This window comes from Dermacentor andersoni, chromosome 6 (genome assembly GCF_023375885.2).
Source record: "Dermacentor andersoni chromosome 6, qqDerAnde1_hic_scaffold, whole genome shotgun sequence".
In the NCBI taxonomy this organism is placed as follows: domain Eukaryota; kingdom Metazoa; phylum Arthropoda; class Arachnida; order Ixodida; family Ixodidae; genus Dermacentor; species Dermacentor andersoni.
Window position 1 is genome coordinate 175,773,160 of NC_092819.1, and position 27,780 is coordinate 175,800,939.

At 45.2% G+C, this 27,780-nt stretch overlaps 1 protein-coding gene across 1 annotated transcript in view; it reads right to left on the reverse strand.

Annotated features, from left to right (window-relative positions):
* Window positions 1-19,571: 19,571 nt before the first annotated feature.
* LOC126523947 (uncharacterized) overlaps window positions 19,572-27,780 on the reverse strand; it is a 30,107-nt gene continuing 21,898 nt past the window's right edge. The window contains exons 4-5 of the mRNA XM_072288889.1: window positions 20,242-20,264; window positions 19,572-19,869 (exon numbers count right to left, since the gene is read on the reverse strand). Of these exons, the coding sequence (XP_072144990.1) occupies window positions 19,826-19,869; window positions 20,242-20,264 (67 nt within the window). The 3' untranslated portion in view covers window positions 19,572-19,825. The remainder of the gene's footprint in view (window positions 19,870-20,241; window positions 20,265-27,780) is intronic.

The window sequence follows — 27,780 nt, forward strand, 5'->3', positions numbered from 1 at the left end:
ACACTATGTGGGCCGTTTTTCGACTGTTAAAAAAACGCCCCATTATAGCTAAGTTCTTCAACGATAAAGAACTTGAGGCTATTTTGAGTAAAGGCAGCAAGCTGAGGGACGCAGGTTTCAGCATAGGACGCGACTATTCCCAAGCCGTTCGTGATAAACGCCGGAAACTTCTGCAGTTCTCTCGATCAATTAAAGAACAAGGTGACCGTGTGCGACTAAAGTTCGACAAGCTGCATATCAATAATGACACCTATGTGTGGGATGCCGCGGGTAACTGTGCATGCCAGTTCGTCATCCCACCACAGCATGACATGTGCCGGCTGATAAGTCATCTACAGAATTTACGTCGTTTTCGCCCAATGTGTGTCATAATTTAAAGTATAATACCAATTTCCTGTTCACGAACATCAGAAGTGTTCTTTCCAAAACTGTCGCCCTTTCTTCGCTCATAGATTCTACGTGCGTTTCACTTCTAGTATTGACTGAAACTTGGTTGGACGATACCGTTCCAGATGATTACATTCTTCTGAGTGAATCTGAATTTTCCTGTTTTCGGTGTGACAGAATAAATAGAAAAGGAGGAGGTGTCCTTATAGCCACAAAGAAACAATTATCTGCTGTTCCCCTCGCTGTTGATACTTTCCTCGAATGTGTATTGATATGGTGTAAATTCGGAGTTACTGATGTTATTATTGGTGCTTTCTACCGGCCGCCCGATATGTCTGATGGATTCTCAGGTGAATTCCATAGAATACTCAGCGACTTACATGTGCGCTTTCCTAACTCTATTTTCCTCGTATTTGGCGATTTCAATTTTCCAAGCATTGAATGGCCCACTCTCTGTGTTAATTTCAGTGATAAAGAAGCCCACACCTTTCTTCATTTTTGCTTAGATTTTTCTTTTGCTCAACTTATTACTAGTCCTACCCGTCGCTCCGCTACCACGGCAAATATCCTTGATCTTGTCCTAACAAATAACCCGGACGTTCTTTCTGATATACTGCGTTTAAATGGTTTATCCGATCACGGCATTATCACAGGGTGCATCACGCATCCATTTACTGAAAAGAAAACTACCATTAAGCGAATTCATTGCTACAATCGCACGAATTTTGAGATGATTAACTCGGAACTAAACACCTTCTCTGAAAACTTCCTGGCTCAGTATTCATCACGCTCAATCGAACTAAACTGGCTGTCGTTTAAAACCACCTTGTCTCACCTTGTTGATAAGTATGTGCCAATCATCACCATCCAACATCATAAAAATTCACCTTGGTTCACACATCGTCTTCATCGTCTTAATAATAAGAAAAAACGTTTGTACCGCCAAGCAATGACCACACGTCTCCTGTCATCATGGAACAAATACACAAATTGTGATAAAGAGTATCAGTCCCTCCTTAGAACAACCCGTCGTAATTTCTTCACTCACGACCTGTCTACTATGTCAACCAATAATTCTCATAGATTCTGGCGCATTATCAATCCGAGTTCCTATCCTGATATAGTACTAATTAATGCTGACGGACAACCAGTCACTGAAACTGAGTGTTCGCAGCTTCTGAACGATGCATTTTCATCAGTATTCACCAATAAAGATATATCTTCTTCGCCTATATTAGAGCCATTGCCTAACATTTCCATGCCAGAAATTGTCATCAGTGATTCTGGTATTCTTGCTCTGTTGAATAACCTCAAAACTACTACTAGCTCTGATCACCTTTGTTTCAATAACAACGTACTTAAAAACGCTTCTTTAAACATTTTTCTAGTGTTATCAGCCCTGTTTTCACAATCATTATCATCTGGCATTATTCCTCATGACTGGCGAATAGCTAAAGTAATACCAATATTTAAATCAGGTGATCGCTCTGTCCCACTTAACTATCGTCCTATCTCATTAACTAGCAACATATGTAAACTTCTCGAGCACGTCATAAACACACAAGTCATCAACTACCTAGAAGACCATGATATCATATTCAAGTACCAGCACGGTTTTCGCAGGGGTTATTCATGCGACACTCAGCTCACCGGATTTACTAACGATATATTTTCCGCAGAATTCCAAGTTGACGCAGTGTTTCTTGACTTCTCTAAAGCTTTTGATCGCGTTCCTCATCACAGGCTTCTAATCAAATTAACACACTTAAATATTCACCCAAACGTTCTTGCATGGATTAAAGATTTTCTCTCCAACAGACAACAATTTACCTGTGCTAATGGCTGTAACTCTTCTGTTCCTTTAACATCTGGAGTCCCCCAGGGCAGCATCCTCGGTCCCCTACATTTCTTAATTTTTTATTAATGATCTACCCAAATGTGTCTCATCTCGAATTCGATTATTCGCAGATGATTGTGTCATATATCGTAATATTAGTAATGACGCTGACCTACTTTCCTTACAAACTGATCTTGATGCGGTGACCGCTTGGTGCTCTTCGTGGTTAATGTCTTTAAGTACGTCTAAAAGCAAGCTAATGTCATTTACCAACCATTCCACTCGACTTCCTAACACATACTTTCTCAATAATGCAAGAGTAGAACTTGCGCCAACTTACAAGTATCTTGGCCTTCATCTTCAGTCTGACTTAACTTGGCATTACCATATTAACACCGTCTTAGCATCAGCTAACCGAGCACTCGGCCTTCTTAAGCGTAACCTAAAGCACGCACCTTCACACTTAAAAAACTTGCTTATATCACGCTGATCCGCCCAAAAATTGAATATGCTTCTGCCATATGAGATCCCGATCAAGCATACATAATCAACAACATTGAATATCTGCAAAACCGTGCTGTTCGCTTCATCTTTTCCGATTATTCACGCTTCACCAGCGTCACATCGTTAAAACAACGTGCCGAGTTGGAATCACTATCACGTCGACGCCAGTTTTCTCGCCTAACCTTATTTCATAAACTTTATCACCATTCCACGCTTCACGATGACCCTTTTTCACCACCCCCTGCAGTTTTCCCGCGCCGTGACCTCGCTAACAAAGTAAGACGCATAATGTGCCGCTCATCGCTCTACGCGAATCATTTATTCCTCGCACAGTAATAGAATGGAATAACCTACTATCAGGCATAGCTACTGAAGTTAACTTACCATCTTTCCAAACTTTGTTGCAAGAAAACGGTTAGTGCTAGCAGATTAGATATTACTTATGGATATATGCACATATTACCATATTATGTAAAATGTTCTTGTGTTTTCATGACTAAGTGCATAATAATAATAATAATAATATATGGGGTTTTACGTGCCAAAACCACTTTCTGATTATGAGGCACGCCGTAGTGGGGGACTCCGGAAATTTTGACCACCTGGGGTTCTTTAACGTGCACCTAAATCTAAGTACACGGGTGTTTTCGCATTTCACCCCCATCGAAATGCGGCCGCCGTGGCCGGGATTCGATCCCGCGACCTCGTGCTCAGCAGCCTAACACCATAGCCACTGAGCAACCACGGCGGGTGACTAAGTGCATATACCCCTTGTTCATATCTATTTATCTTATGTTCCTTGTGTGTATGTTTATTGGATGTGTTTTATTTCTTGTGTATATTTCATGTTTGTGCCCCCCCCTACCTAATACCCTCGTGTGAGGGCCCTTAGTGGTAATGTAAATAAAAAAAAAGATGCCGGGCCGACCCGCGACAGAGGTGCAGTTCGCCATTTAGGGGCCCACCTACACAACTTCGCTCGTCATCCTTCTTCACAGTGTGGAAAGGCACTGAGTTTTGTTGTCGTTAAGCATGGACTGGACAAAAAGTTTCACACGGCTTACGGGCCAATGATTAGCATGTATAATAGCTACCTACAACTGTTTTCGACGCCCGAGTGCTGACCGCTATATAAGGACCCATGCCAATTACTCCGCTTTCTGTTACGCGAGGAACACGGAAACATGAATTCAATGTTGCACTGCAGTTATTTTTTCTATAATACTTCCCGTAACCCTTAGTACAGGGCGCCGGATGGGGCCGATATGTTTTATCTGTTTGAAGCTGCAAACGGCTAGGCAGCTTGCATATGTTTTTTTCCGTCTGCGTTACGCAAGACCTACTGATGAAAAACTATATGCGCAATAATACATACGAAACATACTGCTTGAAGAAAAATATTTGTTTTCCAAAGGAAACCGTATAATAACATCGTAGAATGAAATCCGACACTGCGGCCGCAATGCACGCGCAGTCACCGAGCGGTATTAAAAATAAATAAAATGAAATAAAGAAGAGAAAAAGAGGCATCGCCATGTTGTCGTTTTATACCTTCTTTTGTCCTTGTCTTGCGCTGTAACGAACCTTACTATGAGGAGGCATCTATTCCTAAGGCTTAAATACATGTCTTATGCAGTTATAAACACTATTTGAGTGGTCTGATGGTAAACAGCAGCGCGCGAAGCAGTACGAACGACCCCGCCGAGGAGAATCCCCAGCAGTTTCCAACGGCGCATCCTTGATGCGGCCCAATCAAGGGCCCAATCCACTTAAAACCTCTTAAACTTCGTAAAGTAGCGGCACGCTTTGAAGAATGCCGCCTCGTCCTCGCGCGCTCTGGCCGAGGCCGACGCCGCGTCGCTGTTGGCCTAATAGCATCCCGTGGGCCCTCGCGGCGTGCATCAGCGCCACTTTTGCTCGAGAAGCGCCTACGGAGTGTCGAAGAGCACATGTCGGCGCCGTTGTTACGCTCGAGCAGTGTAGGCGGCGCCACGGTCGAGGAGGGAGCGTGAAAGAGAGGAGAAACGAGGAGGTGAAGGCTAAAGACGGGCGTGTCGCTACTTTACCAAGGGGTTGTACATGGTCAATCCGCTCCGCCCTCGTCCGCACGCGTGCTGAGCGAGGAGCGGTCGCAACTTTCCCATCCGCACGCCTGCTCGTCTTTCATTGGCTGGTAAGAGGCGGACGGTGTCGGCTGTCGTCACAGCAAACATGGCGCGTGCTCGAAGCGAAGCGGGGACGCAAGGCCTAAGCTACAGCCGCGTCAGAAACAGTCTCTTTTTCTCCTTATGATTTTTACTAGAGATATCTGGCACCCACGGACATAGTCATCGAAAGCAGCAAGCCGGTGTACCCTTCCAGACCTCTTCAGTGCGTGCGATCGCCAACAGAAACAGACGGAGCGCAGGAAGTGTGTGTTGTGTTTACGAGAGCGTCGGAAGAAATATTTGAAGCCGTCGACTTCGTGATTTCTCGTGCCATGCTTCGCGTGAGCGTCGCAGACGATAACTCCATGACATACACGTGCATTCTGAGCAGCACACATGTTCAAGGCGTAGCGAAATAAGTAGCGTCCGATTAGCGCATAAAGAGATTTTAAACAAGGAGATGGAAATATGGGGTTAAGTGCAGCGCAGTAACTGTCTCTCCGCAGAGGACACCTCAACCGCGCTGCACAGGAGGAAAAGGGGAATTAAAAGATGGGTGAGAAAGAAAAGCGCGGCCGCGACAGCCGAAGCGGCAAGGGCGTAGGTGGGGCAGGTTTACAGGCGGCTTTAAAGCGCCGCGTCCTCGGCGAAGGCCAAGAGCGAGCGGAAAAGGCGCTTGTGTTGTGAGATGCAGCCCGAGGGGTGCAGCAGGTCGTCCAGCGTAGCACATGGTACGTTTCGCGCACGGTACACTTGCGCAAGAGCCGATCGCGCGGGCGAGGGAACAGGGCCACCCTAGCAGCGGCGCGCAAGGCTTCGCCTCCACCATCGATGGCGCGAGCTGGGGCAAAGGTGGCTTTGGCTGGGGGCCCGTCTCTCGGTCTGGCGTGACGTCACACGGTCACGTGACGCGCAGCTGTGTAAAGAGGCGCCACGACCACCGATGGGCCGAAAGTGCGAGCAGTATTGCTTTCGCAATAAAAAGATCAAAACGGTACGCACAGCCTAGCACACTGGTGGTAGTCGTACTGCGACGCCCGCGCTCGCGACCACTAGCATGGCGACCGCCGCGCCGGGCGCTAGCGCCCCTGGCGGATGACGTCACGTGAATACCTCCTAAATAATATAGTGAGAAACTCAATGGTGCAACCGGTTGATCAGCTGCTGGCCGTTCCGCGAGCGATGCAGGCGCTCCACGTGTTTGAGGGCCCGCCCCTCGGCTCGGAGAGAGATGGGCGTCTCCCCCGCCTCGGCGAGAGTGGCGCCGTTTTGCGACGACCGCGGGAGGTACAGGAACTGGCGGACGACGGTTCGGTGATCCGCGTCCATCACCTTGCATTGCGTCGGCCGCAGGTCCGCCCAACGTTACTGGATTATTTTCAGTTGTCAAACTCCGCCGCAGCACCTGGCCCCTTTCTGTCGCGCCCGCGGGGTGGCGCGCGCGACACTGTCGGCCTAGAGTTACTGTATATGCTACCTTTGGTAGCATATACAGTAACTCTATGGCGGGCCGGCGGGCGGTGCGAGCAACGTTTGTGCGGGCGGACAGAGACGCCGATGCGTGCAGCAGCGTGCCACGTTTTGCTCGTGTTTCTTATTTGTGTGCCAGGAAAATGCTGCTCGCCTTGTGAGCAAACATGCCTGCAATGGAACATTGAAACGGCAATGAAACAAGAAAAACCACGAGTATTAGTAGGAAGGGCGCAGTACCCTTCCTAACTATCACTTTGTCTGTTTTCACTCCTGTTTTCTTTTTGTGTGTGTGTGTTAATAAAAACTTGCGAGCATTCTACTACGAAATAGTGTACCAGACCACCGCCTTCGAACTTCGTGCGCATTTCCTAAGGGCTTAAACTTGTTACACCAATCATTTCAGGTCATCAAAAATGTTTTGGAACTGCTAAACTTGACAGAACACAATGCAATTCAAAAGAACCCGAAGCTTTTTACATCACAACAAACAACAAAGTCGCTGCGAGTAACTTTGATCACCGACTTTAGACATTGTCGATAATCTGCCGCCTTCAGGTGCGCTCTATGTTTCCACAGCCAAAAGTTAAATCAAGATCCACTGGAGGTAAGGCACACTGTTCACATTTGTTGTGACTGCATTCACCTAGCACTGTTTGCTAGGAAATTCCCTCACTCGTGTTTTTTCAGCAATACATTGGACTAGTGCGTTCCTTCGGTTGAGATGAGTCCCATCCTACTATAATCAACTTCACGCAGATATTCCGCCTTCTAAGCCTGTATACACCTGTTAAAACAGCGCTACGTGGTAGTGTGGAAGGTGTGCCAGGCCCTGTGCTCGTCGGCGTCAACGACACATTCAAGCAGACGAGAGAAGCCTGCAAGTAAAAAAAAAAAGTAGCTTTCGCAAGGCCATTGAGGCGACGTTGATAAGTTGCCTGGAGCCAAGCAGCTCACCAGAATATGCTTGCAATGAGCACACTTATGCTCGAGTATGCTTGCAATGAGCACACTTATGCTCGAGGAAACATAGGGGACAATGTTGTTTATTACCTGTGTGGATCTATCATTCATGATGATGATGACAAAATGTATTTATTAAGGGATGGCGCGAAGGCCTATAATGGGGAATAGGAAGAGGAGGGGGGAGGCGTATTCAGAGCCGTCCTAGAAGCTTCGCGTCCTTGGCGAAAGCCAAGAGTGAGTCCAGAATGGCCCTGTCTGAATCCATCGAGCCAGTTGCCGGTCTAATCCACTCCTCGTAGGACGACACTCGCACCGCCCTCAGGTGGTGGTCCCGCTGTTGAGTGTGTCGCTGGCACTCCCAAAACAGATGGGCTGCGGATGGCCGCGTGGCCATATCGCAGTCAGGGCACCTGTGTGGCGTCTGGAGCGCTTCTTGGTCCGCGGAGGCTGTGGGATGGCCGCGTTCCTACGATGGAAGGGAGCTGGGAGATGGAGAGCGTCTTTCCCAGCGTGGCCGGTACTGTCGCCACCGCTCCAGCACATCTGGTGTGAGGACGAAGCCGGAACGGAGCCTATGATCATTCATAAAGTCAGAAAGGGCGCACCATGTGATCTATGCATAGCGGACATAAGCTTTGAAATCCCAGCAGTTGGCTGCGACAGTTACTTAATTGAGTGCAGAAGTCTCAAGCAAGGTTCCTTATAGCACCCGACGCCAAAGATGCTGGGCTTTATGAAGACTGCTAACAAAAGTGTGTCAGCTTCCCTGCATGAGGCAGGCCTTTGCGGAGAGATATTTTGGAAGGCTTTAGATGATCTAGAGGGGTGCTGCCTCACTCTTCTTGGTTGTGCAGAGCATATGTTCGCGTTCACGTGCGAAGTACTGAGTTTCTTCATTGTTATACGGATGCAATTTTTATTCCAGGGATACAAACTGTCAACTAGAAGGCAGTCACAAGGTAGCTGTAGCAACCAAGAAAGCGCGTCTTTTGTAAATATCGATGCAGCATGCTTAGATTCATCAATCCGGCGTTGTACCGGTCCTATTCTTTTCTTCATGTGTACATAAAACAACATGCCACAAAAGAAAAGCCTCACTATCCCCTTCATTCACCTATTAACTGCTTTTTACAGAGTGCTCAATGTAAAAAGGCTATTCTTTGAATAGTTAGCGCCACGGAGAGCAGCAAAAAAAAAAGAAAAAAAGAAACTGGCATTGAGTCGGCGGCGCGCTGCTGCCTTGGGAAGCTTCCGTAGCCAACCGGGCCGACCTAAAACCCCTTGATAATTTGAAAGCAGCGACACTCTCCTCCTCACGGCACTTTCCTCCTCGATTCTCCTTGCCCGCCGGTGCGCACGGCGCGCTTTTCCTCCTGGGCTTCCGCGGATGGGCCGCAGAATTCTAAGGAGGCGTGTTATTTTGGGCCAGTTGCGCGCCCCAGTGAGGTTGAAAATTTTGAGAAATTCTAATAACAGCATTGATAATGCTGGAGGCAAAGTTTATGAGGAGGTTGGTTTTTTTCTTAAAGCCGTATGAAAGGGGTATACCGATGTAAAGGGAGCTTTGAGGCGAGTTCTATACTCCAGACAATTTTTCTGCCACATGATCAGATGCTTCGCGCGTCTGATCTAGCATTGCTTGTGACACATCCCTTTGTGTGTGGGTCATTAAGCGAAAGCCTTAGACCTCTGTTTCAAGGTCCCGTTGTGAGCTACAGAAAATATCACGTGACCGAAGGAAGGCGGGAAGCGAACCAAAGCATGTGCAGCCGCCTATGAGAGATGCTTAATGATTAGCAAAGTAATGATTGATTAGGGATTGGGTTAAGATGAATTCGGGTGTATTAAGGTGGATTAAAGTCGATGAAGGTGCGTTAGGGTGAATGAAGGACTATGTTTGATTAAGGTCGATGAACGTGGATGAAGGTGCGTTGAGGTGCATTAAGGACAATTATAGTGGATTAGGGTGGATTAAAGTGCATGAAGAAGGATAAGGGTGGATTAAAAAGGATTAAGGTGCATTTATGAGGATCATGGTGGGCTAGGGTGAATTAAAGTGAATGAAGGAGGATTAGGGTTGATTAAGGAGGATTAGGGTGGACTAAGGTAGATGAATGTGGATTCGGGTGGAATAAGGTGAATTAAGGACGATTATAGTGGATTATGGTGGAAGAAAGTGAATGAGGAAGCATTAGGGTTGATGAAGGAGGAATAAAGTGCATTAAGGAGGGTTAGAGCAGATTAAGGTCGATGAAGGTACATTAGGGTGCATTAAGGAGGACTTTCGTGGATTAAAGTGAATGAAGGAGGATTAAGGTCGCTGAATGTGGATTCGGTGGATTAATGAGCATTATGAGGATTATGGTGGACTAATCGGTCTTAATACTCAATGAACCCTAACTCTCCTTAGTCCACCTTAATACTCCCAATCCACCTTAATGCAACCTACATCGCCCCTAATGCACCTTAGCCTACCCTATACGGTCTTAATCCTCCTTTATCAACCCTAATACATCATAATCCGCCTTAATCCTCCTTCATCCAGCCTAATACTTATCCATGCACCTTAGTACAACTGTACCTGCTTGACAGTCCCAATCTACCTTAATACACCCTAATCCACCTCTATCAAATCTAATCCAGCTCCATGGTCCCTAATCCACCTTAATCTACCCTAATCGGTCTTAATCCTCCTTTATAGACCCTAGTTTACCTTAATCCACATTAATCAACCTTAATCTCTATTTATCCACCTTAATCCTCCCTACTCCTCGTTCATGCACTCTAATCCACCCTAATCGGTTTTGATACCCTTTCATCAACCCTCCACCTTAATCAACCATAATCCGCCTTAATCTACCTCCCCCACCTAAGTCTTTATTCATGCATCTCAATCCTTCTTAATGCACTCTAATCCACCTTAATCTTCTTTAATACCCTCTAATTAACCTTAATCCTCCCTAATCCACCATATGTCAATCACTAATAATTCATTAATTACCTTGGGTAAGCATTCTCTTATACATGGGTGGACATGCTTTGGGTCACCTCTGGCCTTCCTTGGGTCACGTGATACGCCCAGTTTACAACGCGACCTTGAAACAGAGATCCAAAGGCTTTCGCCTTAAAAAAAACTCAGTGTTGACTAGCTAACGCTCATCACCTGCAATACCACGGGTATACTTGCCACTAATTTTTTCAGGGCTCAAAGCAGAATCTATAATGCTGCACTTCCGACTGAATAACAACAGTTAGCGACGTGCGAGGTGATGGAGCTGCCCCAGAACATTAAGCATACTGGGGACAACCGCAAGAAAAACGCTGGTGAGCAGGCCGGAAGAATGAAAAAAAAAAATTCAGCATTACGGGATGCTTTGCGACGAGCTATAAGAAGGACGCCTCAACTCGCAAACAACGCTGTTTTTTGTCGGAACAAAGTTCTTTCGGCCAATGTCATGCAGCCACTGCTTCCTGCGCAAGCCGTCACGCTTTCCTTGTGGTATCATAAAAAAGGCATAAATATCTTCAGGCTTTTTACTGCAGTTATGTGTGCAAAAGCACGACATAGCGCTAGCACATAGAGCAGGAAACACAGCGTAGAACGTTCGCTACGCCGAGCTAAAGCGCCGTACAGCCGTGCTCAGGAGGAAAATGGCGCGAACGAAAAAGAAAAACACAAGCAAAACTCAAGATCCGCGCGTTTCCAAGGGCAACGGCAGGAATACCAATCGTCGTGCAGGAAAACGGGGGTAAAACTGGTTGCCGCGGTGGAACGCGCAAGGGGCGAGGAGGAGGCGAGGCGGCGGCAAAGTTCAAAGAGTGTCGCTACTTTCAAATTATCAAGGGATTTTAGCCCAACCTAGAGTTACTGTATATGCTACCTGCGGTAGCATATACGGTAACTCTAGCCCAACCATGGCGGCAGCGCCACCTCGCGAGAGGAGACGGCAGAGGGTCACGTTCTCGCGCCGCTCCCAGGCGGAGTTTTACAACTGGAAAGTATCTAGTAGCGATGGGTCCGCCAGGGGCAGCGCGTACAAGATGCGCACCGACGCGACGGAGTTGTACCAGGCTAGAGTGTACTAGAATTGGGGAGTGGGTCCAGCGGAGGCCCCGACAAGCGGCGAGAGTGAAGCAAAAAACATTGAAATTTGCGGCGGCGCTGCAGTCGCCTTCTTCTGACGTTCCGGCCAATCCGGTGCCTCTACGGCCCGGCGGAACCACGCCTACCGATGGTGGTTACGGCAGCGCCCAGCTATCGTCTGCTCGACGCGCCGCCGTCTCCTGAACACGCCGTCGTGCTTGTGTTTATTTCGTCATTTTCTCTCTAATTGATTTTGGTACCAGGTATGTAAAAAAAGAATACAATATAATTACTGCTTTGCCATGAATTGAGGTTCCTCGCTTCCGTCAAACGATGCCGTCTGCACGATATCTACGCGCGCAGACGGCCCTCGCATATGTGTTATGGTTTGTCTCGTAACTCGGCGACTTGGCACAGTGTTCGAAGAATGAGAGGATGAGCACACTTCGGCGAAAGAACTACTGTTGTGTAGTGGGTTGCATAACCGTATACAGAAGATTGAAAGGTCAGGCCAAGCTCTCGCTCTTCGGAGTCGCTAAATATGAAGAACGGCGACGCGTGCAGGAGCTCATTCTTCACCGCACCGACTCAATTCGTGAGCTGCACTTTGATGCAAAGTACATACTGAGGCATTATGTGCATATCATTGAAGGCCAGGAAGTATCTACACAGCGTGGAAAGCCTGCGCTTCGGTCTGTTGCGGTACCCACAATCCTTTGCCGTATTTTCAGGATTATCTCTACGAGCAGCCTACACCCGAGCAGCCCACGCGAAAGAGAACGACCTCATATGCAACAGATGAAGGCCGGTCAACAAAGAGAACGCTCCCGCTCTCCGTTGAACGGTCATTCAGATTGGAGGCATGTGTCAATGGAAACCTGCGCGAGCTCGAAGACATAGACAACCGATAACATGCTTCCTATATAAACAATGTGTTTTGCTTTATTCACCCAGGGGGTCTGGAAAACCAACTACATCTCAGGCGTATATGACGCACAAAAATAGGGAAGAAAAAGGCTATTCCGTAAATATTTTCAAAAGCCACAATTAACCTACAAAAATAATGTGCTGCACGTAAAGAATAATGCGACCCATATAGGCTCCCTAAATCTCAAATCGCTGCCGTTATTAGGGCATCGGGGAAATTTTGTGAGCATTCAATATATCGCCTTGAGAAAGGAAGAAAACAAAGGTTTACCAATTATTAATTAACACCTAATAATGCCACGCAGTTCATTAATTCCACGTAACTCATCCCATTACGGCACATGGTCCCCATTTCTTCGGAATATCAGCTATGAATTTCGATTTCTCATGACACAGTGAAACACGCACATAAGGTAAGCAAAGCAAACTGCAAACGCGATCCATCTGACTGCGTGACTCCAGCTAATCCAGGCACGGTCATCCTCGAACGCAACTACAACGCTGCGCTCAACCGCGGCCGCGCTTTTTTTTTTGGGGGGGGGGGGGGGGGGGCACGCTCTTTGACCGGCGCCGCGCGCGGGGGCGTGGCCTCCAGAAGAAGGCCATGGTGGCGCCCTCTGGATTTTCAATAAAAAATGCCTCAGCGCGGAGCCCTCGTTGGACGCACTCTCCGAATCTAGTACACTCTAACCAGGGGCCGAACCTTATAACGGTTCGGTTGGGGAACCGTTCCTTTGGCCTCACCTGATTGGCCGAAATTTTGATACGTCACAGGTCGTCAGAGGCAGCGGGGCGGTATCGCAATTTTTGAATACGTCACGCATGTGTCAATCATCTTCAAAGCGAACCGGTCGTAGGAACCGGCGAAGGGGTAGTCCGCTTTGGGTTCCGTTGCTGTGGCTTGGCTTTGGCTTGTGACCCTGGCCGCGCGCGCCGGTCGCGCGACCCCGGAGACACGCGGGCGTCGCGCGCGCGTGCGTTGGTTGCTTCGGAGGCTATTACTTGCCTTCGTCTTCTGCTTGGCTTTCCTCTTTCTGTGTCGACCACGGCTGGAAGCGCGATACGCGTTCGCAGAAGTGACGGATAATGAGTTGCACCGCCCTTACTGGCTTTCTAAGTAAACCTTTTGCAGGCTACGCTATCAAATGGAGGGGACTTGGGTGCAAGCGTACGAGTGGCCATTCCACGCAGAGGAAGGAATATTGCGCGCTGCGGTTCATCGCCACCGGCCTGCAGCTCCCAGAGGTCGGTCGGACGTGAAGCATTCATCGGAATGACCTAGATCTCTGCTGCCGACACTGTCCCCAAAGTTGCTCTCGCAATTACTGTGTTGGCCGGTTGAAGGGCTGGGTCAGCTTTCCCGTGACCTCAGCTTCAAAGCCAATGCCAAGGAGATATTTGCATGGTGAGATCGAATTCTCAGTGCTATCGCCAGCGTGAATAGCTCGCAGATCGCCGTTCAGCAGTCAGAAGGGTTCAACCTAGGCTGGTTCAGCACTTCCTTCGTTCGGCTGATAAAACTATACAGTCAGGACGGGAAGATATTGCGGAGATCTCTTATTTGGCTGCCTTCTTTTTCTCTGGTTCGGGAGTGCCGCACTTTGTTACTCAATTTTACGGCACAGCGCGCACCGTCAGCACCACACTCTTCGATTTGACTTCGCGCAGGCAATGCAGGGCCCGTGTATCGTATCAAGTTCCATTGCTTTTATCACGCGACGCGCCGTAGGGCTTATTGCAGGGACAGCGGCAGCGCGGCGGCGAGCGAGTCATGTCCGAGCCGATGACGAAGGGCGAAAAAGGATGAAAAATTGATATAGTCGGCTAGTAAAAGTGTCCCTAAGAACCAGTTCACGGTTTTGTCGCGCTCGCTACTTGAGAAGTGCCGCAGTGCGTTCCTGTTGCGTGCATCGTGCGAGCTCCTGGTAGCAGACGACATAGCTTTAACTCATTAGGGAGTTTTAGAATAGGGGCCCCAAACGTTTTGGGGCCCCAAAGAAATAGCGTCGAAGCCACTGCGCATGCGCGAGACGCAAACTGCGTTTGGGTTTTGCGTTGGGAACGCTATTTCACCGATTTAGCGGGAGCTCAAATAGCGTTCCCAAAAGCTTTGCGTCAACAAACATGGCGGCACCCATCGAAGCGACGGCTCTAACCTAGCACCAAACTGGGTTCGATTCGCGGTAATGCGTGAAGTTCGCAAGCTAGGAGAAGTGACTGCAGTTATCGCTTTATCTCAACTAGCGTGTGTTATGAAGATTGATTCATTAGACGCCGCTGATTCCGAATTCGAGTGTGGATTTTATGGCTCGTAGGCTTAACACGGCTAAGCTTGGCTGGTGAAGGCACGTAAAGTTGGTTTTGTTGCTCCAAACTAAGCACAACTAATTGTTTGCTGCTTGAAGAATAACCTCTAAATTGTAATTAAACGCGAATAAACGCAAGTCAAGATTACTATTCATGTCATGAGATGGTATATTTTATTTAATTATTTTTAATCGTTTTTCTTAGACGCCGTAGTGGCGCTGTCAGCGCAAGACGCCATCTGCAAACGCAAAGCCCTATTCTAAAACTCTTCACTCTTGCGTGCCCCAACGCTAACACCCGCAAAGCTCTTTGGGGCCCCAAAATATTGGGGCCCCTATTCTAACACTCTCTATTTACGCTTGCGATACCACCTGTGGGCTGAGCATAAAAAAGAATGACATTAATAAATTACTTATGCATTGCGTAAACGCCCGGCACCACACGTTTATACTTCAGAACTTGGCGTATAATATTTAAATTATATTTTACATTTATTTAGCAAGCAGAAATATTCTGCAATTCCTCGATTAGCTCGTCATATAATGACGTACACTTCAGAGGTGGCACCCTCTCATCTATTGGTCGCGTCCTCCCCTTCTTCCACCGCCGGCTTGGGAGTGGCACATCTAGTGACGCAAGCGGCGAAGCGAACGGTTCGTATTCCGAACCGTTATAAGATTCGGCCCCAGGCCTCGCACACTCTCAAGTTCAACAAATGGCCACAGAGGGCGAAAAATCAATCGAGGCGCGTTTCAGCTAAGCGCGCAAGTGGAGCTACTGTAATTTGGTCGCATAGTTTGATTTGTGCTTTCTCTGCTAGGGGCGCTGAACATGCTGAATTTTTTATTTTACACAAACCATTGACATAAACAATCGAGGTGTCTAAGGATGCTTTTTACCTCAGGCAAATGGGCAGTTGATTTTTTTTTTTAATTGGATTGTTGAAGCTGCTTTTTAGTCATAGCGTCAAGGTTTTTGTACTTGATTAACCATCGACAGCCTATTGGTATCGATGTGTTTCCTGGCCGTTGGCGTTCGAATACTACGGCGGTAAAACATTTTCGAAAAGCATGCTGGTTTCGTCTGCGAGTCACTACATAGACTTGCTATATAGAGGTCTACTCTTGGCAAAAAATAGTGCCTCATATTGTTTAGGCGTTGATTATCATAATGAATGCGGCGGATGTTGAGGGACTACACTTGAAGGTACGTTTTTATGCCGTTGATATCCATAACACCGTAAGTACGCAAACCGATGTCATAGAACACCCTATGCATCATTGTGTGTTCTCCGTCATCGCTTGTTTGCTGTACGCCCACTAATCCTTCATTTCTTCTTCAAGTGTTGTATCCTCCTTTTGTCCTTGTTCTCTTGTGCTTCACTTACAGTATGTCGTTCCGTCAGCTGTAACGCGCATTTGCAAAACCAATACATGTTTGATAAGACGCAGTGGTTATCATAATTTCACTACACATGTATTAAGCTGGCACATATGGTTCAGAGACAGATACCTGTATGCGGACTTGCACGACGTTGATGCGGAGATTAGGATAATTATGACACCCGTAAAGAAGAGGCAGCTGACGGCCGTAAGTTGTTGCGTTCTTTCCGCCAAACTACCCGGCCTGGTAGTGCTGTAAAGATGCTGTATAAAAGTGACACGCGGTGACAGGGAAATTATCATACTTAGCAGCCGACCGTACGTTTTGTAGCTTAGGTCTTCTTTCTTGTGCGTTTGTGCTACCCTTATTAATGAGCCATTTCTTGACTATGTTCTTGACTGTGTAACCGCGTTTGTGTGGATGCGTAGACGTGTGCTTTTTGTTGTACTTGTAAAATGCAAACAAAATATTTTCAGGTTTACTCAATCTTTGGTGTCGTGTGCGCTTATTCCAGTCGAGGCCATCGTGCCGCCTGGAAACCGCATTCTGTCAGTAGCCCTACACGAAATGCAACAGCTGGAGCGCGGCGGCACAACTCGGTGTAACGGCGGCGTAATAAACGAAAAACCGCTCGGGATGCCCTTAAAAGTCAGTTCATAGTGTGCCTTAACTCGATATGACTGAGCGTTACATATATGTATATATATAGGCGCTACGTTTGCCACACAGCAACCAAACTGGCGGGAGCACGATCGAGGCGCAGCAGCCTGAAACCCAAAGCCACAGAACACCTGCGGCCATACCAACGTTACTAGACAAGGTAGTAACCTAGTCTAGACTAGGTAGACCTAGTCTAGTAACGTTGGGCCATACTGTGCAAAACACGAGCACATCGAAATTGGATTTCACCGCTCTTTCTGCGCACGCGCGAGGAGCAGTGGTTGCGAGAGAGAAATGTGGGGACTTTAGGTGCTCAAAATTTCTCGTCGTTTAGGTACTATGGGGAAGAAAACCGTTTGCTCCATTTGTCCCTAGCCGAGCTTGCAGCACAGAATCGACAGGATGCGTGGCCGGCAAGGCGAAAAAGCCGCGTCCGAGGTGAGTTTGTTGCTATTTTGTTGAGATGGTAGCACATTAAGTTTTATAGTCGCAAGGGGATACGTTTGGAAGTGAGGTGTCTTCTCGGATGACTTTAGTGGCAAAGCATTACGTCGTGCCGATGCATTGTTCATTAGTGTCGTTGATCAAGGTCAGCATACCACACACTTTAGGGGAATCGCGGGAACGGAACAGTTTATGAATTAACTGCCGTGCCAATGCATTAGTTCTTAATGTAACTGAGAATACAGCACACTTGGAGGTTCGTGGGAATGGAAATCTTGTACTCTGTATGTGTAAGTACTAAAACTTGCGTCGCCATGCAATCTGAGCAGTAGTTCGTTGTGAGAGCTGTACAGCCACACTGGCAAAACACTACCCCTGCGGATGAATACGGAAGAAATGTATGCTAAAGAAAAATGGTCGTCATGAAAGTTCATAGCAGTAGACCTTTGTGAAACCTGTACAGTAACACTGATATTGGCTAGTTAATAATCCCGGCTGTTACAATGTCTAGGTCATATAAGGGGCGCTCTATGTGGGCGAAACAAGGGCTCAGGTCGCTACAACCGCATGCGAAATAGCTCTGAATGCCTGCCAGTACACTTGTTCGGCGTCTCCGTGCTTGTACTGCGACAGGAGACGTGACGGCAAGTGGGCACGTATATCACAGTGGCCGCTTTCCACTATTGGTATACTTTGCCGCAATACAATGCGCATGCTTCTTTGCGCGACACTAGTGCCCTGCAGCGAAGCTGGCTTTAGGCAAACGGCATTGTGCAACGCTCGAGCCATGTTGTCTGTCACTGCGCATAGGAAACGCATACACGTTCAAGCTATTTGAGCTGCATCATTTTGTCGATGTTTAACCCTCTGTACTAAATGAAGAGGATAACGTACGCCTGTGTGGGTGATTTAAAACATTCATAAAAAGTCTGGTAACATATGTGCAGTCAGTCAAAAAACATTATTTATGCAGGCGTCCACGCTCCTGTAAAAAAAAAAGAATGCAATTCAGTGATGACCCTCTGGAGGTGAATCCGCACCTATATAAGCACAGCCGGCTCATCAGTCACAAAGTAGGAGCTGAAGAGAAATTTTTAATGCTCATTACACGACATTGACAGCGATTCATTTGTGGTCAGCCAGTGACAAACGCATCGCACGAAACAGTGAGACTTCGTTTAATCTGCAATGCTTATGTGGCGAACAGGAGAGCAAAAGGTGAAAACAATGTTTTCATACAAGGCAAGCCATCCATGTAGTGGAATTGCATTTATTGTTGGTGTAGTGTTGATGCACTTTCTGAAGTCCAACCTTTAATGCAGCTTAGTTTCCATTGGTGCAAGTGCTTCTACTGGAAACATCCAAAATATGATTTATCAAATCGGGTTGCCGTCTTGTAATTTTTGAAATTTTCCTCTGGTCTTAAGTCTTTTCTGAATCTGGAAGAGCTGGCTCATTGTACATTTAATCTCGAGATAGTTCACACACTTCCAGCAGCACAGGTTACCACACTTTGTTGAGTGCAGATGAGCACTGCAAATTCAATCATTTTGATGAGGCGCCGATCTAATGCCGCTCACGCTTGCCACAACACTTTTTCAACTTGTACCGTACTTGTTTCTTCCACCTTCCATTTACAGCACCACGGCTAAGGCACAACAGCAAGAACATTTCTAGCGGAAAATGCTTGCTCCTTGGCATCTGATCTCCCCATTCATTTGATACTTTCTTCAAATTTTTCTTTTTATGTGATGCTCTTGCCTTCACACACTGTCAGACTTCTCCTTCATGCGTTTCCTCAATACTCCTTCTGTCTGCTTCTTGCTCGACATACCGTGCATGCCTTCAGTCATGTCCAATTGATCGATGCAGTCTTGTCCTTTTATCTCTCTCCTCCAGACCTGCAGCTTTCGACCACTCCCCAGCATTATTTTGCTTCTTTTTGTGATAGTGCCTGGCTATCTGTTGCTGATGCCACACATTCACTTTGCAATGGTTTATTAGACCACATACATAAATTAGTAGCTGTATAAAACCTCGACCCTCCAGCACTTCCACAAAATTCATGCAGAAGTGGAAACACAGATTACACTTCATTCCTCACCACAGCTTACTATGTCTGCATCAAAGCTTGATATTACCTACACTATTACCTATTGTCTGCACTGTCTTTGTCTCTTCCTTTGTAGCTGTAGGTCACTGCATGAGCAGAAAAAGATTTTGTTACTTAAATGTTCATGTGCTTAAGTAGGCAATGTAGTGTACTTGATTTTCACAATGCTTAACTCACTTGGTGGTATGCCTGCACTATAACATGCACAAACTGAACAGCATATCCAAGCAAGAAAATTGCTAGCCTATCACAGTTAGGTTGAGTCATTTGAATGAAAGTTGGGACAGTTTTTATAAGGGATGGCTGATGGCATTCAGGCTCGTCATGTCAACCTCAAAGTGGAAGCAAAAACGCAGTACATGTATAAAAGATGAGCAGTTTTATTGGATTGTGGTGCTTTACATGCACCTCACTTCAAGCACAATGATGTCGTTGCGTGTCACCTGTGTCGATATGAAGCCACTGCAGCTGGTGAGCAATGTGCTTGCAGATGGCATTGGCTACATTCCTTTGGAAAGGCATCCTCATGTTGCACAATGTAGTGAAGATGAAGGCTTTTAAATTAATGTGTACTTTATTTTTTATTTACCTCTCACCTACTGTTGCCAACACAAATGATGTCTCCTGGTAAGCAGAATGCCTGTGAACATTGCAAGGCACAGTGTCAGACAACCGTTCATAATCTTCAGCATAATACTGTAGAAGGCGGCCTTCTGGTTCGTATACATGAAAGCACCAGGAAAGCAAGCTAGATAGACTAAAGACTAGCTGACTTGACAGCTCTGTACAGCCTGTACTGCTTACAGAAAGCAAGTCACACTGGTCATGCGACCTATAGCAGCGGCATGCAAATAGAGGTTTGTATTGCCTGTAGTACATATACATAGCCTTTCTTTGAAAAATATGTTTGGTCACTTTTCACTAACTTTACCTAGTCAGGACATGCATTATCACTTAAACTGCTTGGTCTTCAAATAAAACAAGCATTTTCTGCATAGTAACTTTTACTTACATGAAATATGTGGTGGTGTTGACCTGTAGAAGTGTACAGAATAAAATACACAAAATCTTGAAGCACTTAAGCAGAATTTATAAACAATGCTAAATTTAGGTGGACTGACAAACTGGACTGTACAACACAGATAATATAGGGCACTTGCAAGACAGTTTCTTGATGGCCTAGTTCCTAGAAGGTATTTAGAACGAAAACAGCGTCAACTGATTGGAAAAGGAAAGGGGACAGACACAGTGCTCACTTATGACTCAAGGTTTTCGTGTGTGTGTGCAGTAATATATACGAGGTGGGTTCAAAAAGAAACCGAACTTTTGAAATAGCATGCCAATCAGGAGAGGGAGTGCGCTGCGGCTACTGAGCGCATGTAGCGGCAGGTTTAGACAACAAACTGCCATTTGCCGCATTTCGCTCTGACCGTTAGTTGGCGAGCTACAGCCGCTGAAGTGAGCACATGAACAAGCTGCTCTTCGGATTGGTGCCAAAGTGACAATGAAGGAATTGGAAGAACAGTGTGTGTGTGTGAAGTTCTGCTACAAACTTGGGAAAGCTTTCACAGAGACATTTCAGTTGCTTAGCCAAGCATACGGGGAGGACTATACGAGTCGCACGCAGTGCTATGATTGGTTCAAGCGTATTGAAGAGGGAAGAATGTTGGTCGGTGACGATCCCAAGCCTGGACAACCTTCCACATCCACAGATGATGACCACATCGAGAGAGTTCGAACTGTGATTCATGGAAATGGTTGTTTGACTGTTCGAGAAGTCGCTGATGAAGTGGGTATCAGCATAGGATCATGTCATGAAATTTTGAGTGACAAACTTGGGATGCGTAGTGTCAGTGCAAAATTTGTGCCACGTTTGTTGTCTGGTGCACAGAAGGAGACCCATGTTGAAATCAGCCAGGAAATGCTTGCCGCTGCCAATGACGATGAAAACTTTCTTAAGAACATCATAAGAGGCGATGAGACATGGGCTTATGCCTACAATGTTGAAACGAAAGTGCAGTCGTCGCAGTGGGTGGCCAAAGGTTCTCCTCATCCAAAAAAAGCACGCATGAGTCGGTCAAAAATGAAGGTGATGTTGGTTGTGTTTTTTGACTGCAAAGGCATTGCCCATCAGGAATTTGTGCCACATGGTTAGATGGTAAACAAAGAAGTTTGCCAGGGAACCCTAGCATGTTTGAGAGATTCTGTGTGCAGTAAGACGCCTGAATTGTGGGAAAATCAGGCTTGAATGTTGCATCATGACAATGCCCTGGCTCACATGTCGCTCCTTGTTCGCAGCTCCTTAGCGAAACGCCACACTCCTTTTGTGCCCCACCCACCATATTCTCCGGACCTAGACCCTTTCCAAATCGTAGAGGAGATCCAGGACAATGCGAGAAGAGACCTGCATGCCATTCCGGAAATTGCATTCCAGGAGGCTTTCCAAAAATGGAAGAAAAGATGGAAAGAGTGCATTGCCAGTAGAGTGGGCTACTTTGAAGGGGACAGCACTTAAGATGTTGTACCATAAGCAGCAAAGCTGTTATAGCAAAAGTTCGGTTTCTTTTTCAACACACCTCATATGCACGGAAAGGATGAGGTTCAAGGCAGGTACAAGAACACACAATGTGAGGTCGAATGTAGAGTTTAATGTCCAAACCACAGCAGTAAGCTGGTAACCTTTAAATGGTAAGCAGAACAGTAATGCTACGGGAACTGTCATGCCCTTCATAATTGTAACAACTGTCGGAATGTTGAAGTGTCTTTTCAATGTCCCATTAATTTCCACTATTATCATTCTAAATGGGCAAATGCACCTCCATTCGTTTACCATAAGACATATCAAGAGATCAACCCCACTAATGCTGGTTCTTTCTAGGTAGCTGAAGCAAAATAGCATTTCGTTCAGTCAGTATTGATGCAAGTTTTCAAACACACCTATCATGAAATAGCTCAGTTGTCCATCTTGAGCAAGGCAGTTATTAGCTGGTATAATGTCAGACTTTGTTTATCATTTACTGGCAGACCTGCTGATGATAACGTAAGCAGAATGCTGCTGAGACCAATGAGAAAGTGTGAAAAAGAAAATAATTATTACATTGTTCCAGCCATCATTCCCTAAGGTGTCCACCCTGCCCCATCGTAAGCAATCACTTCACATCCCAGCATGCATATCTTGTGCATTTCTTTATTTCACTCTTTCTCTATTGTGTAGGACTGCCCATATTAGCTTAAAGCACTAGAAATCAATAACAATGACATCAGCATTGCCGCTGAGGAAAGACTGAAGTTAAAGAAAACAGAACAAAATCATACAAGGAAAGTAAGAAGCACACACGAGCACCTATTCACAACTGGAAGTTTATTGGTGAAAAAACAGGTACAACCCAAATTGATAAGGGAAAAAAATGTTCACGGAAAAACTGTACATGTGTAACAGAACCTTGTCGGTGCATAAAGAAAAAAAGACTAAATGTTAACCTCATCACCCAAAGGTTCCCGAAACTATTTTAGTTGTGTGTTACCTACACGTACACAGTATCTCTTCTCGAATGGTTACTCAAAAAAGCTTCATGTCACCATGCTATATAAAGAGCTGCAAGTGGTTAAAAATTACCCTCCTCTAAAGCCTTTCCTCTCCAATGTCACTTTTATTCCATGTGGCCTTGGCTATGTCCTGCCTCATTGGACACGACATTGTACAGTGACAGTAGTGTTGGCTACTTGCAGTTTACTTGAACCTAGTGTGTCCCTGTGTCACTTAGAGATGCAGCTTTTTTTTGTTATTGTGGTGATGATGGCCTCAAAACGAAGTTTACATAGAGCGCTTATGTTTTGTACAGTGTGCAGTCGCGGTAACTTACTCTCTGCACTCACCTGCAGTACAAGAATATAAGTGCAATAGGCACAGTGCAAGTTTCTGCCACCACATGTACCCCTCTGCTGCTTTGCTTTGGTTGCTGTCGTCATTGTGCTATTGTTAAACATTATTGCATTCTTTTTCGCTCTTTGCCCGCACATCTACAGCCTGGCACATCTATAGCAAAGCCCTGCTTTTTTGGAGAAACTCTCTAATTCATACCTTCCCTACCACACACATACAAATGTGTGTGGTAGCGTAAGGGCCCAGTGTGACCGTATGGTCACGGGCTATATTTCAAAATCTAATTAGGCAAGAGTAATAATTTTTGCAAGTGAATTATTAGTACAAAGGTAAGTTAATATATTAGATTTATTTCAACATAGCAAGAAAAAAAAAGAAACCGGTCCCTCATGGGTTAATGAGGAGGCTTGCATTGTGTATTCTTAATGATGTCATGTGGGAAGCCAATCCACTTCATGAAAAAAGATCACTTGTTCGTTCTACTAGAGGTGGCTCAAAACCTCGGGAGTGGTGCCTTTGTGACATCTAGCAATGGTGTTGTTTAATACCTAATAATTACACAATTGATGCAGAATACCTAAATTTTATTTCATCATTCATCATTAGTACAGAAGGAGGTCCCGAAGTTACAAAAACTGTCAGTGGGACCTATTAGTAGTTTAACAACATAGTAATTAATACATTATGGCAACATAGCAGTGATACACATCAGAATACACGAAGTTAATGAAGCAAGTAATCAAATACAAGGAAGGTGCTTACAAATACAAGCAAATGAAATAGATGCTGCATATAAATAAATAAAAATGTAGTAACTAGCACGTTATGGAAACATAGGGATGACACATATCAAAGAACACAAGGTTAATGTACGAGATAATTAGAAACAAAAATATGCTTACAATATGCAAAGTACAAGTGAAATATATACTGTGCGACAAAAAACTAAAAGTTTCTAAAGATAAGGAAGGAAAAAATAAAGACAACGGGATATGGAGAATAAAAGCGATACATTAGGCAAATACAGAAGCACTGGAAGTGGTAAAATAAATTTGTATATAATATATGTTCATAGTAATGAGTCTGTAGCCAGTAGTGTCGATAGTAAATATTTCTTCATATCTCTCTTGAATGTTAATGTTGTGCGGCAGGCTTTAATATGGGGTGGTTTAATTTAGTGTTTAATCGCCATAAAAGAGCAGTAAACATTGACAATTAGTGTTTATTTGAGGAAGGAAAGAATTGTTAGAGGAATATCTCGTATTGTTAGTGTTGGTAAGAGCAGATATATTAAATGCTGAACCCTTGATCATCACCAGTAGGTGCGCTACTGACGGTGCACTTGCACAAAACTCAAAATAATTTCAGAGCCCTGGAAACGAAGCTTTTTTTTCCCTACTCGTCAGGTGTTTCACAATCTGCACTGATGGCGTTCTTCTCGAGTATGGCTGGAGTACATATTTGTGCTGTGCAAATGTTCAAAATGTCAAATGTAAATCAAATAGTTGTTGACTATTTGACTTGTATTCAATTGGAGAACACGCAATTAGAAGTGATCAAATCTTCCTTTCTGTCAATAATTACACATACTGGAATCTTTAGGGAGAAAGTCAGGTGCATGTGGTGACCATTCTCAAAGGGAACTGCAGTTCCTGAGCGGACATATACAGCAGGTACTTTTTTGCTTTGCTTAGTAATTTCTAGTCGCGCAGTAAGGATGCCTCGCCTTTAGGCAGCCAACGGATTTGTTTTCTCAATTGAGGCTGTAAAAATTATCATTTGGACAATGTGAACATGTTCCTGATGTCATCTTGGTGCGGCAGATACTATCACCTTTCAGTCACTCTCATTTACAAACTTATCAGTTGGCCAGAAGCCTGGTTTGACTGGCATTACATGTGTCAAACAATCTAAAAAACATCTCTTCTAAAGCTTTCCGCGATTTCTTTTCCACCTCTCGAGTTTCAATACTCGCCATAATGCCTTTGGCATTGTGTGCTGCTAATCCCAAGGGCGCGGAATCAAATTCCGACTGAAGCAGCTGCATTTCCACGGGGAAGAAATGCAATAACACGTGTTTACCATGCATTGAGTGCACATTGAAGAATTCCAGGTGGTCAAAATTAATCCGGAGTCCGCCACTATTGTGTGTCTCATAATCATGTCGTGGTTTTGCACATAAAACCCCAGACTCACCTCTTGTGTTCCCTGTAAGTAGCATTGGTTACATGCATTTAAGGCCATACTGCTCCACTCAAGGCCCATATGTAGTAGGGGTTTTCATATTCTGATATTTCTGGATAGAATTAAATATGGATACTTGACGAAACTGACCTATTGATTATTAAATAACAAATATGTTCACATTTCAGAGAAGTGTGGAGTATTTTTGAAAAAAGAAAGAAACATTACATTGCAAGGGTGGACTTTTAACATTTTTTTAGTGCTTAGCGCAGAAACCATAGACAAGACAGACGAGATAAGAGACACACACAATTGGTACTTTCAACGATTTATTGGAAGTTGGATCATGGGTTTATACATGCAAGCATTTGCTAGCATTCTTGATAAACCTGGCCAGATTGATGTTATATTCCTGTATTGCAGACAGAAAAGCATTTGAGCTTGTTTGACACTCTAAACTAATTGAGAAGCTCGAAATCACAAATCTTCTGCCATACTTAATTGGCTGAATCTCTGCATACTTAACTAAGTACAAACAATTCGTCAGCATAAGCATTGCTCTTCCCATGAAGTGCCAGTTACTTCCAGTGTTCCTCAAAGCAGCATGCTTGGCCTCTTGTCATTTTTAATATATATTAATGATATAGAAGTAGTCAGTCACCCCTTTTAAATAAAGTTGTTTGCTGATGATTGTTTTTTATTTATTGAAATACATTTCTGTGAGCCCAAACTTCTGTTATTTCAATCTCAAAATTGGCCTTCGTCGGATAATTCGAACCTCACTGGTCAGATTCGCCCAAATACAGCTGTGTTATGCACTGAAGCATATGCAACTTACTGTGGTGAAGCATACCAAGAATGGAAAAGGGCCACTGTCACAGGACATAGCACGTGTTCCTTGATTATACAGGCATGCAGTCTCCTGTCACAGTAGGAGCACCTAGCCACCTAATAAGCATACTGGCAGCCATTCAGAGCTGTTGCTTACGTTTCAGTGGTGATTTGAGTCCTTTTTTCACCTTCCATGCATGTCTCGTATATGAGACCATTAATGGAGCCTAGTACGTGTTCTTTAAGTAAATGTGTCATGCACAGAGAAGTGGAAAACAATCATGTGTTTTGGGAAAGCTAGCAAAAAGGAAGGCAGTAAGTTGAAAAAACTGCGATAAGCCGAGGAGATGTTAAAAGCCAACAAAAGAGGGTGAATATATCAAACTCTGAAGGCCTGCCCATACACCTATTAGGTGTCTTGGTGCTCATACTGTGACTGGAGACTGCACATGTGCATGTACGTAAATTAGGGAACGCGTGCTGTCTTGCAACAATGGCACCTTTCCCTGCTTGGTATGGTTCTATGCATAACATGGCTGTATTGCAGTGAAGCTAACATTAAGAAAAATAGTAAACTGGGCGAGTTGGTAGCTGTTGATCGTTGCAGGTGTAGCGCTAAACTGAAACGCGACCAAAGTTAACTTTAAAGGCAAATACTGCAAAGTGAAGCAATGGCATGTTTCAATGTTTTTTATGCCTTTCGTTTAATTCGACCAGTCTCAATGGTCCCGTCAGGATCGAATTAACGGGCATGCCTCATAATCAGAACTGGTTTTGGCAAGTAAAACCCCAGAAAGATGATAAAATTAATGGAAGTCGACTGTATATATGGCTCATGAGTAGAGCCACACTGTCTAAAACAGGTACAACAAGAAAACACCAAGAAACCTAAATGATCCATTGCAAATGCAGTCAACTTTCATGGCATGCGCAAATAATCTAACTTTCTCACGGACAGTGATAGTGATAGTTTGCTGATACATTGGTCAGCGGCCGAGAGGATTTGCCCAGTTTATACTATTAATGTTACACACTTATGCTTATCCCTGTATATAACAGCGGTGTCAATTAGAAGAGGGCGACATGGACATGTATTGCAATGCAAAGCAAGAAAATCGTCACCTGATACACTATATTTCTGTGCTCTCTTAAGTGCTCATTAATGCATCTTCCGGTTTGGCCTATGTAGCATCTACCGCATGACAGTGGAATATAATAGACCACTCCTACAGTGCATCTGACGAACTCATCTTTGCGATTCTACAACAAACCGGCTTTTTTGTCCTTATTGGGTTAGTGGCTTTACACAAGGTGCTTAGCTTATTTGGAGCTGAAAAAACACCCGCACGTTACCTTGGCTTCCTATCTTTTTCAGGCTATGTGATATCTAGTGCATATACGGAATCACAGCGGTTTTCACCTGGTCACAGCTGCTAGCTCTTGCATTTGCACGGAGGCATCGTCTCGAACGCTCCTGTTTGAGCAGCCTTTCTGCCACCGACACCAACACGTGGTTAGGATAACCAGCCTCCTTAAGACTTGCAGCCTGTTGCTGGAAACTGGTTTTCATTAGGACGTTTTTGAAACACATGTTAGTTACGAAGGGTGTAAGATTTGGTTTGTTGATAAATTATGCTTCAAAGTCAGGTTAAC